A 12,626-nucleotide genomic window follows, 5' to 3' on the forward strand; every position below is an offset into this window, starting at 1 on the left:
GTCTGCGTGCATCATTACAGCCTCTAAGTACCCTATCATAAGCCATACACAGCGACATGGTATCATCAGTCCTCTGTGCATAACATGATCAGAATCTTCAACGCTTTTTTTTCATTTCTCGTGATTTTTAATCACTGCATATGCGTAAGCTGAGTTCAAACTATGTTGGCGGTTTAGCCATATATATAAGGGCGGTATATCACATCCGGGACATTATGAAAATCTTGCATAGTACATACTTCAATAAATTAGGTCGAGTCATTTACGACGTATAGGTATCGTGATAACCTAAATTGCTTGGTCAGTGTAACTAATATATAACCATGAAATAATCAAAAGAATAACCAATAGATCACCGCCACAGCGGGTGATAGCATGCGAGTGTCGGAATTGACTTCCAGTGTCGAACGCCAGATAAAAGAAAATAAATCCTATATTGTGGACACATATTATCAAATTAAAACTGGCTCACTTAACACAAGGGTTAAGAAAATCGTTCCACTTAAAACTGAATCATTTGGGTTTAATTCTTCTCTGTACTTTTGATATGACGATCATACATTTTGTACTGCGCAAATCTTCATACCTTTAATTTACTCAGTTTATTCTGTCTTTTCGGCTAAGTTTGTGCTGAGAATAAACTCGCAGTTTCAAAACAGAGGTCAAGGGTCATCAACACTGTCCCCAAATATGCTAGAATGCCATAATGGTCACTCTGTGATGAAACGTCATCAAGAATTTTTTTACCACAATCGTGAAACTAGGTACTCTCTCTGGCACTCTCTTAGTGCCCAAAAGAAAGACTCATGAATCTCTGGGAATACCCATAGACGTCGAACCAGGTCGGATCCCAGGGACAATTACAGGTTTCCTGTTCCCCTTTTCGACTTTTAATCCCCCCCCCCCTCTTAGTTATCATGTTTTTCATCCCATATTTCCAGGGTAACCCCTCTGCTTCGAGCCATATACTCATTGTGGTTCCCCTCAGGCTCTCACTTTCATTGGGAAAGGAAGCAGCGATAGTGGGAGGGGGGGAGCAGGGAGGGGAGGGAGGGAGCAGGGATGATTATGATTGAAGACTTACCATTTCCGCAGCCAACTCCTATAAATCGAGTTGTCTCTCCGTTTAAGCTAGATGGGATCTTGTCCAGTACTCTGCTGAAGTTATTTTGGATCCATTTCAACATGACTTGTTCCTGATCACATCTCCTCAGGAATTCATCGAGAGAACGATGGTACTGGTGTTCTTTCAAAGTTCTCATTTTGTCTTCTTTTGATGGTAACCTGTAACAACATATAATAATGAAAATGTCTCTTTCTCAAATAAGTAAGTTTGTATATATCAATTGACAAATTTTACCAAATCGAAAGATTTACTTCAAATAAAATAAAATAAATTCGTTCTCTCTCTCTGTTTGGGTAATTATCAACAGGGTTGTTTTACATGGATCAGTGGTTTCAGTTTTATAGTCTATTTCTTTCTTCATCCTCCAAGGAGGTATAAGAGCCGTATATAAAATAACGTAACACTAAGGAGACATCTTTTCATAATACATATAACTTAAAAAGAAAAACAAAAAGGGGAAAAAATATAAGAAATAAATAGATGAACAAACAAATGAAAAAGTGATGAAAATATGCCTAAGATTTTAATGCATTCCTTACGTTTTCACAAAATAAACTCAACTTCACTAGAGTTTCCTTGTTTTGAGTTTGAAATAGTTGCTTCTTTTTCAAAGTTTTGTTGATTTCTTCTAAAATGAGGCTTTTATGTACACATTTGTTTTAGTTGTAAATGCGTCACACTGAAATAAGTAAATGAAATTCGTCCCCCGATACTTTCCCCGGTGAGCAAGACACAAATTCTCTCGTAGAACGCAACATTTTCAAATCTTCCAATAACGGTAGGTATTTTGATATTTTATCACGAAGCTTACAAAGGTTTATTCGATCACATATTTAAATATTGTAATATAATTTTCAAATTCTAAGTTTTCTTTAAAAAAAATGTAAATTAGGCATTGGTGATTTGCATTATATTTTATATAACCACTCCTGCTTATAAATATCACACAGCCTTTGTATCATTACACTTTTAAGATAGGATACTATAAATATACCGGCTCGTACCGGAGTAAAAACAAATTGTGTATTCATGACTGTGGAGTACCACTTGTACGACAGACCTGTGTTATCAGAAATTGAATTTACTTTGCAAAATTCAAGGAGATGAATAAATAATCTTATCATGTAAAGTTCTAAAGTACAACATACCCGAAAGGTTATACGTACTATACCGTTAACTAACCTACCCCAAAACAGACTCCATTCTAACTTCAGCGGTGATAATAACCTTATGTATTTTCGAGCTCCCCAATACGGTACAATTTGATGTGTGCTTGTTCAGTCTGAGATCATTTTCATAAAATTTCAATTGAAATGACTCCATTAGTTTTCAGTCTTCGAATCCCCGCATTTTACAACCATAGAGGAAAACAGGTAGGACTATATACGTGATCAAACAGTTGCTAATATAAATCAATAGGCAGATTGAGATTATACGAGACCTAGTTAATAAGCTGTACAATGCTCTCTGTACCTGATTTACTCGTTAATAAACTGTACAATGCCCTCTGTACCCGATTTGCAAGTTAATAAATTGTACAATGCCCTCCCTGTACCTAATTCCCTACCGTAGTTAATCAACTGTACAATGCCCTCTGTATACCCGATTTACTAGTTAAAAAACTGTACAATGCCCTCTGTACCGGATTTACAAGTTAATAAATTGTACAATGCCCTATGTACCTGATTTACAAGTTATAACCTGTATACAATGCCCTATGTACCTGATTCATACCGTAGTTAATGAATTGTACAATGCATGCCCTCCCTGTACCTAATTCACTACCGTAGTTAATAAACTGTATATAATGCCCTCTGTACCTGATTTACTAGTTAATACACTGTACTATGCCCTCTTTCATAAACTGTACAATTCCCTCTGTGACTGGCTTACTAGTTAATAAACAGAACAGAGCCCTCTGTACCTGTTTTACTAGTTAATAAACTGTACAATGTCCTCTGTTTACATGATTCCACCCCTCTCACTACATTCAACTTTTTGCTTATATTGATTGCAGAGAACTCGGAGCTCTTGTCTAGTATGCATAGATTTAATTTACTTTGCCATATCTAATTTGCAGTCATTGTTAAACAATTTATCAATAGGAATGTTTACCAGTTTTATTTCTAATTGGTCGCTTCTTCATCAAACCCACTCTCTCAGCGGTGTCGTGGAATATTGCTATTAGACAAATAATATATTTGGTTCTTGGGAAATATTGGTACCTATTATCAATTTAATTTCATGCACGATTTTTCAACACCATCCGTTTGAAAGTGGTTTTCGAAATCATGTATTTTACAACTCTCCCACACAATTATACTCTCACGTTCACCACGTTCAAACCCAGATGGCTCAGTTGTTGTACATGATGCAGGCCATTTTGGATCGCCTTTAACTTCAACACATGTAGTAGGATTCGAGTAATTTCTGATATAATCCGATAGACCATCGACTGGATTAATCACTTTATTGACTTTTGAATGGAATAGGTTTGATTACAAACTTGCGTTCTTCTGTTACATAATCTCCTCTTACACGTGTCAATAAATAACTATACATTTTAATCCCTTGTTATTGCATTTTAACCCTTTATTTTGATCTGAATTTTCACTTTTTGATCTGACTTGATCTCTCTTAATACTATGACACAAACGTTTGTCTAATTGAATAATTTCAACCCATTCGTTTATAATTAAATGCCAATCGAATTAAGCAAAATTACTTCTGAATTAGAAACGGTTGATGAAGATACGTTATCACATTTTCTGATTTCTGACAGACTGTATAGCCAATTGTTCTTTGTTGTTATTACTTGATTGTTTAATTGTTTTCAAGCCTGACTGTAAAAGAAACATGTATTCTTTATTCAGTCCCTATATACAACATGCAAAGTGTATGTTAACTGACGCCTTAATACCATGTCATTAAAATATCGATACCCGCCCCCATTTCATTAACTCCATCCACCCCTCCTCCCCCCCCCCCCCCCGTTACATGCAGCACAAACGTACGCAGACATGACATAAATGGACGCTTTCAGCAACAAATTCGGTTAACCGTAAAAAGAAAAAGTAACCGGTGGACCGGTCTATAATAAATCTAGTTAAAGTTATTTTCAATTTCGTTTCGATTAATCAATCAATCAATCTATCGTAATAACCAAGCATTACAAATAGAAAAGGTTAAAACATAATAGTCAGAACATCAATACTGACATAAAATAATGTAAGATAAGTATGTTAAATCACAAAATGTAGGACATACAGTGGAAAGATGCCTGAATGTTTGAGGAATTTGTTACGTTTACACAAGAATACTACTGCATTTATTTAAAATACTACGGTCTTTTCAAAAAATAATACAGGAGCCGTGCCTCGATCACACCCCCCCCCACCCTCCCTACACCCACCCCAACACAAGAAACTTGTGGAAAAGTAAGCTCAGGACAGCAAGGGGAACAGATAAAAGAAAACAAAGGATGAAGTAAAAATTGCCAAAATTCCCACCCCATCCCATCCCATCCACCTCACCATGCACCCACACCCCTACGAAAACATGCACCCATACCCCTACAAAACCATGCTACGGTGAACTAGAAAACGAAGACGGGATTATAGACAACACAATTTAGAAATACTTAGATTACAAAAGAGCTTTGTAAAAAAAGTTTTAAAGTTGACAATGGTATGTACAGACTTGAAAAGACAACTCCAACTCTAAAAAGTCCCAAATCTCCGGACTTATTGAAACCAGATGTAAACGCTGATTAGAATTCGAACGATTTACGTGACCTGCGGAGTGATTTGCTGTAGCGTATCTATAGTGTTGTGGTTGTGTATAGAATAATGGTTGGAAACGAGAGGTTTGAAACACTAAGGTAGAGGTTCCATTAAAAAATTGGAACATAACCAAAAATAGGGTGACTGTGAGAAAGAGATGATATATTTGTGATGTAAGACGCTGTCCTCTTTTGAAGAACAAAAAGTTTCTGCATTCGTTTAAGATAGTTGACTGGCCCATGGCAGAATTACAGCAAGATAAGTAAGGTAGGATAATGTATAATAAATAAACATTGAGATTTCTGTTTGCCCAGGTGAAATCTCAGTGAGTTGAGAATACTTCTAATACCGACATCTTTAGGCTTAGCTGCACACATAATCAATGTGGTGCTGCCAAGTTAAATTATTATCAATGTCAAAACACCCTTAGAATTTAGCAACTGATAATATTGATACGGTTGTTGTAGATATTAATTTCCTTGTTCACTAGATGGGGAACACTTGTTGCGAGTAGAGAACATCATAGGACATGTCTTCTTGACATTTAGTTGAAAGTTTATCTTTGTTAGTTGAAAGATTGTTAGCCTTAACCTTTAACCAGTTAACAATAGGCCTATGTTTTAAGGTTCGGTTGCAATGTTTTTACCACTGTGAATTTGCAGCGGGAAATACACCGTTGTACCTCCCCAACCCTCCCCTGCGGACTCCCATGTTCACTTATCGTTGTGAATTACACGTTGATAACAGGAATCAGTTGCAGGAATTTCGCTAGGAAGCGTAAACGAAGATGTTGTGGTATAGTGTATGAACCACTGTATATCACAGAAACATATTATGTGTTGCAGCGACCGAAGCGGTAACGTGACGTCAGGGGGGGGGGGGGGTGTGAGAGGGCGTAGCGTGCGCCGCGGAGCCTTATGAGCCTTAAGAAAACGGGGCACACAGCACATTGCGCTCAAAGTGACAAGGCTGATGTCATTAAGAAAATTATGGTAACGCAATCTGCACTGCGCTAGTGCATATAAAACACTTGTTCCCTTCACTCGTCTTAGGGGCGCTATCTCATCGCTGGCCCGGGCCGTCAAGTTAATCGTTGCGCCGCAGGTCAGAAACCTTTCAAAATAAGCGATAAATATACGAAACTGAAGTAGAGTCCTTTCACGATGTTACCATATTACTGAACTTTTGTAGGCCAACTATAAAAAAAAAAAAATATTTCAAATCGTTTCTCACATAGAAATAATTAAAAAAAAAACACTTTACGTAAAATGAAAAGTATCAATGTTATATGTCTGCTACAGCGTATCTTACAGCAAATACTGCAACTTATTACAATGTCACTGTAAATTAAGAATTTATAACCTTGAAATATCGTACTTCCAAAAAGCCAATCTATAGAATGTCAACATACACCACTCTCGAATATATTAACAATTACCTTGACATTGAATTCTCCATGCATTATGAATAAATGCATTTCTTCATGCTAATATTTGTAAATCAGGTGCATTTAAATATGTATAGTTATACATTCCATTTGTAGTTCATTTTTTTCCCTCTTGCGTTGAATGTCATAGTCCAAGAAAAGAAGATTTGAGTGCAAAATATATTAATGTTTTTTAGCTATCCGGTTTTCGAGATATTCACCATTAAAATATGCTAAATCTCTGAAATCTTCTTGTAAGGGTTAAACGTAATGGTGACGTCAGCTCTTCGTTGCATTCTTAGATGTTAATGGTAATCCATTGTTGTGATACATGCTAATAACCCAACCAAAAACATTTTCTTTTAAATTGATGCGAAAACAAGTAGAGCACCCTTGGATGACATTCAACACATTTTGCACATGACAATTTCTTTAATGTTTTGTAAGCATGTCATTTTAAGGCCATAAAAGTATGATGTTTTCCTATATATGGTGTTTTGCATTACATCCGGGGAACTGACCCATAATGGTCTGGCAATGTGTTAGACTATAGTGGTCCAGCCGCTTTAATTGATGAGACTCAAAATTAATGTTTAAAGGGCAAATTGATACAGAAATATACAACCTGGGCTAATAGCAGCGTTTTTATTTATTTACTTGAATGGTCTTCAAATATATCAAGATGATTGTTATACCTATAAAGTCAACCTTCAATTGTTCAGGATATCAGAAATACTTGAACACATTATCTCTAGTATCCGTTGGTCAACAGCAAGAATCGACGAAAATATTGATCATACATTTTCACAGATAAGTAGATTGAGAAAAAGGAAGAAAATATTGTATTAAATTTGTGGCACATAAAGTTCTCAATCCTTGAACCCACTCACGGTTTATAACTTTTCACATTTCATCTATTTATATATCTTTTTAATCCAATTACATCTCCTAATTTACATTGTAGGATTTACCGAATAATATGTGAATGGTACGAAACAATGAAATTAATATTCTAAAGCGAGAGTTTGTATAAACAAAGGAACAACAAATTCGTTAAATTTATCGAGCGAAACAGTTGATAATCTCTTAGTTCAAAGTGTATGTCCTAACTGTATATCAGGTCGATCCAGTGTCGATAAGCAACAGATAAATTATGATTTAATATTTACACGCTGCGAAAAGAATGAAAGTTTACACCTTGAGAGTCATCGTGTAAGCTTCTTTCTTACGTATTCTTGTTTCAAACAAGAAAGTAAAATTATAACTGACATGTCAAATATAAAGTGTAATATAAATACTAAAAAAATGATAACAATTTCAGGTGCTAATTATAAACCTATACTTTGTGCGATGCTTTAAGAGAAAAAAAATTGAGAAACATTACCCCTTACCTTTAGTCTCCTTTATTTAGCAGGCAGCAAAGAAATGAAGGTTTTAGAAATAATTTCAGCCTTTCTAGGTCATCAGACAAGACAAGAGAAAGAAGAAGCCAATATTTCGTTTCAATATCAATCATAAATCAATCCCTTTTACTTTTCTGCTTTTGTATAGATATACTGCTTGTAAAAATCCTTTGTTCCACGAATTTCAGGAAAAACCTCATTGGTTAATCGAACGAATAAGAGTGATGACCAAGTATCCTATCATCCAATCAGAAGTCTTTGTGCATCCGTCTGTTTCTTTTTACAAATGACCAAATAATAATAATAATACTGATAATAAAATCATGCATACACGTGACTACTCGAAACCTAACTGACCACAAACTATTGTGTTTTGCATTTGTATAATCTATATATGCGGTATACAATATGTTCCGCAACTATGTATAGTATCATTTAGAAACTAGCGCTATAGTATATAGAGTCCATACCATTAATATACCGCGTGGAAAACGCTGAATAGGTCGCACTGTTATAATGTGTTCAATGATAACATCACACATTTGGTGGTAAGTTTAACAATTTCATCAGCCAGTGAATATCAGTTAATTAGATGTTAATTGTGTTTAATATGACAAGGTTTTTGTTATATTTTGTGTTGTTGGTTTGCAGTGGGATTGTCGTGATGCCTTCACACGAGTGTTTTTAGCAACCGGTCTTGTTTTGTTTTTTACGTCAAGTATAGCGAGTATCCTTGACCCCGCTTCGTACTTATTCAAGGGAGAGAAGTAAAAAAACAAGTCTTAAATATTAAGTGGTTCCCAGGAATGGAGTCAAAGAAATGTGACACTTACGACGCCTCCCTGAGACACGCCTTAAATTGTCTATAAGATTCCGAAAGGTTAACGATCTACACTCCCAGGAACGTATATAACCAGGTGTACCACAAGGGGGAGGGGGTGAATAATCGTCCCTAGAAAATTATGAGGCTCAGCCCCCCCCCTCCCCACGTCACTAGCTGACTGAAGATTACAAAAAAAAATCCAAGTGTATAATACATAAATATGTAACATGTATTGATGGTACAACCGTACAACCCATAAACAGTCGAACATTCTTCAAAATGAATTGCTTCAAAAGTTGAAAAGAAAATGTCGCACAATTTTGCATCTATGCAGCCTTCTTTTTTTACCAACATTTTCGCATAGTTTGGTCACGTGATACAAACAGACGCATAGTATAGGCATCACATATACGATACGTACATATCGCCGAAGCGGACGGTGCGGTTAGGGAGGGGAGGGGCGGGGCGGGGGACGGGTGGTTGGTGCTGCGGGGTAGGGGTAAAGAAGAGGGGATTATCTTGAGTGGCAAAAGGGTTATCTGTGTGATTAAATAATACATCGATGACGCCCTTTAGACAACCCATGGTCACAAGGTCACTTTTGATGTAATTGTTGACCGAGCTATACTGTAGTTGGTCAAGTAGATAATGTTCTGTTTTTGACATGCCCCTTTGGGCTCTATCATGGATAAAAATGTATAATACTATAGCAACCTTTGTCACTTGTCATTGGTCACGTATCCTTTACTGTTTTCTACAGTCTGTTTGAGCTAACTAACTTCTCTCTTACAACATGTTTACAACCTACTAGATAGGGAATTTAATAATTGAGTTAACTTGAGTTTACTATTGTCAAGGCAGAAAGAATGAAAAAAAGATGTCAATATTTGCTGAAAATATAAAATCCGTAGGTTTGACGAAAAATCACGTAGGGTATACCCAGTTGAAACTCAGGAATCACACGTCGCTATCTCAACTGACCTACATTTACGTCAAGAATCATCTTAAAGGGAAAGTACACTAGCTTCGTTTCTTGGTGGTTTATCTTGTAGAAAACCACCTTGTTCGGCCTCTGAAATACATCAAAAAGTTAAGAAAAAGGTACCGGTACTCGCATGCAAACTGCATGTAGCCTACACTATCAAACTGTCCCAGAAAATGCTTTGAGTGGTGGACCATCGTATAGTTAATGCTCAGTCAATGTTGGTTGGTCACAATATGTTCCCTTTAATATAACTGGTTAGTAAAGTAGAATTTCTGCCAGTGAAGAAAGGGGTCAGACGGGGTGCGAGCCCGGGTAAGTGACGTTCATGCAGAGTTTTTCATAGTTTTCCAACTAATTTTTGGAAATGAATTTTGAGTGACAAAGCAAGGTTTCCGCAATACTGGTAACACATGCCGGGAATTAATAAGAAAGCAAGCATGGCGTATAGACCTAAATAAAAAATGAGTTGATCTCGATCCAATTAATTAATTTGCTTTGAGTTTACTGATTCAAGTTGCTTATGTAATTGTTAGTTATATTTTGTGGTGGTGGGTGGGGGGGGGGAGGAGGGGTGCTTATCACTTGCTCACGAATGACTCAGTCTGCAACTGCGCAATAGATTTTCTCATCTGTGCAAAATATTTTCCTATGTTTATAGTCACATCATGTCTACTCTATGAACTGAAACTAGTAGCGATTTGGATATCGCTAAATTTATCGCTTGGCACGTACTTTGTACTTCTTCGATCACTCACACTATATATACTTGACTTATATTTACTAAATGGTATTAATACCCAATATAAATAAAGATTGCATAGTTCGTCTGCTAAACTGTTTCCTTATCTGTTGTGACGTCATAGCGATACCCGAAGTGATAATGGACCTTAATAAGATTAAATGCTTTTGTCGATAAGATGTAAGAGAGATGTACTTGACGCTATATTAATAAAGCATATTAATATGCTAAATCATCTTCGAAAAGAGACACAAACGCCAGATAGCATCTTTCTATAGATTATATGATATTGATGTCTTTGTGATACACTTCAGATGTACTGTGAACCATATATAGGCTCATTATCTATATCAGAAACACCTCTTACGTCACTCGTACCGTGTATTTCTAGTTCTGGTATCTGGCAATATTCCCAGGGATCTGGAAACTATTCTTTGGAAACTGTTAGAAATACTACGCCTACTACTTATTTCATTTTCTCCTGTGGGAGGGGGGGGTAGGGGAGGGAGTCGGTAGAACAATTGAGCATAGAAGAATCTCAGAAACCAGATCATGTTGTTCCTATATAATACTCGTTAAGTTGACCACAATAAGGTCTTGACTATTAAACTATACGGTGTATGTGTTTTGTTTACAAAAAACGTGCATGACGAAAACCTACCTTGTATGATATGCTCTCACTCAGTGGTAATTCAAGCTGGGGCACATACACACACCAAGAAAACCTCTCAGTTACAAAAGAAGGTCCTTTAGTGGATTCCGTGCTAAAGCGGCACACATCCAAATGGAACTTTGCACTTTGAAGTAATAAGACAACCGATTAAGTCCAGAAAAACATGTGCAAACTGTTCGAAATATTGTATAACGAGTTTGTATATAAATATGACACGATGTCCAGTAACTAACCAGCTGTCCTTGACTGCTGTCAACTGAAAAGTGTCATGAGGTGTAGTACCTTAGAGTTATCCGTACATTTTAACTGATGGATTCACTGCCCGCGCTGGTGAATGGTTGTGAATAGTAACGTGTGAAAAATCACGACGATCTGTTGTTCTTTTAAAAAAAACTGTCGAAATGTACACAATGCTTTGAAATGATAGCGACAACTGCAGAATCCCCAAGAGATTATAGAAGGAAAAGATAGTGAACAAAACCAAACCAAACAAAAAATACGAAGAAGCTACACATGTTGTTTTATTTATCGGTTGGTTTCTTCAGGACTAACACCCCCTTATATGGCTTCTACTGTGACCCATATAACTTTTGTATTAGTTTTAAGTCCCCTACTTTTCACAAACGGCTTGGATGAAACCCGTGGGAAACACCACGCAATACACAAACGTTTGTCATACTTCAAGGAACTTGAAAGTGTCTTCACACGAGGAAAAATGATAAATGGTACGTGATGGTGAAAGTTTCTGCGCGTCATGTCATTTAGTTGCAAAACAAATAAATGATGTGGAAAAACAAAAACAAATATTGCTCGAGAGATATTACGAGAGAGGGAGAGAGAGAAAGGGAATGCTCAGTTTATATCGTTGAATGAAAGGTTTGTTCTGTATCATGTTGTTTACTTCATCACCGTGGGTGGAGTTTCGTTGAAATATGTACCACGAACACAATTACTGTCTGTGCACCTTGAAATTCTGAGAATTGGAAACTCGTGTTTTTCCTCCAGTTTCAAACTGGTGACTTGCTGAGTTACTACGTAGTGTAAAACCACTCTGCACTTGTTTAGTTTCCAGGTAACATGTCAAGGGCCCTACCTATGAAACAAACGTGCACACTAATAAAAGCATAACGTCATCGTTTTACAGGTTTTGTCCCCCCCCCCCCCAACCACCACAATACTGAACGTATCATACGATATGGTGACTCATATCACTATAGTCAACGCGACAAAACTGTGTTTGGATTTTAGATTTAACCAAGTCACCATGGCAATATTTAGAGAGGGGTATACTTCTATAGAAGGGAAGCGTAACCCACCCTAGGGATTTATCCTTCCAAGCCTGCATACGTGATATTCAGTTTGCGTCTATAGCTTGACTCAGTGGCAAACCTTCATGTACAACAGCTTAAGCAATGGAGGGCGGTAATCATTAAACATCGTCGTGGATCTGGTTTTTTCAGCAATAGTATACACGCCACTGTAACTGACTTGAAGTTAGCTTCACAATCCTGTTAGATCTAGGAAATAATGGGCTGACAGCTAATACAATGGTCAAGTTTGTCCTCCCAAAAGTTGACAGTTATAGAGTCGTGCTTAAAAGTAACAAACCATGACCTTAATATATGGGCTAGGAAGCTTAAATACCGCTGATGGAAAATTATGATCCAGA

General features: G+C 36.8%; 1 protein-coding gene across 7 annotated transcripts in view; it reads right to left on the bottom strand.

Annotated features, from left to right (window-relative positions):
* Positions 1-12,626, bottom strand: part of LOC139961200 (histamine N-methyltransferase-like) — a 50,168-nt gene that overhangs the window by 16,657 nt on the left and 20,885 nt on the right. For 4 of the 7 annotated variants that reach the window (XM_071960205.1, XM_071960207.1, XM_071960204.1 and 1 more), the window contains exon 2: positions 1,085-1,284. In XM_071960205.1, coding sequence (XP_071816306.1) covers positions 1,085-1,284 — 200 coding nt within the window. Of the gene's footprint in view, positions 1-1,084; positions 1,285-1,665; positions 1,773-7,725; positions 8,006-10,945; positions 11,776-12,626 lie in introns of those variants that run through there. The other 3 variants (XM_071960206.1, XM_071960208.1, XM_071960211.1) reach the window with 3 other exon arrangements.

Source organism: Apostichopus japonicus, chromosome 20 (assembly GCF_037975245.1).
Source record: "Apostichopus japonicus isolate 1M-3 chromosome 20, ASM3797524v1, whole genome shotgun sequence".
Classification (NCBI taxonomy): domain Eukaryota; kingdom Metazoa; phylum Echinodermata; class Holothuroidea; order Aspidochirotida; family Stichopodidae; genus Apostichopus; species Apostichopus japonicus.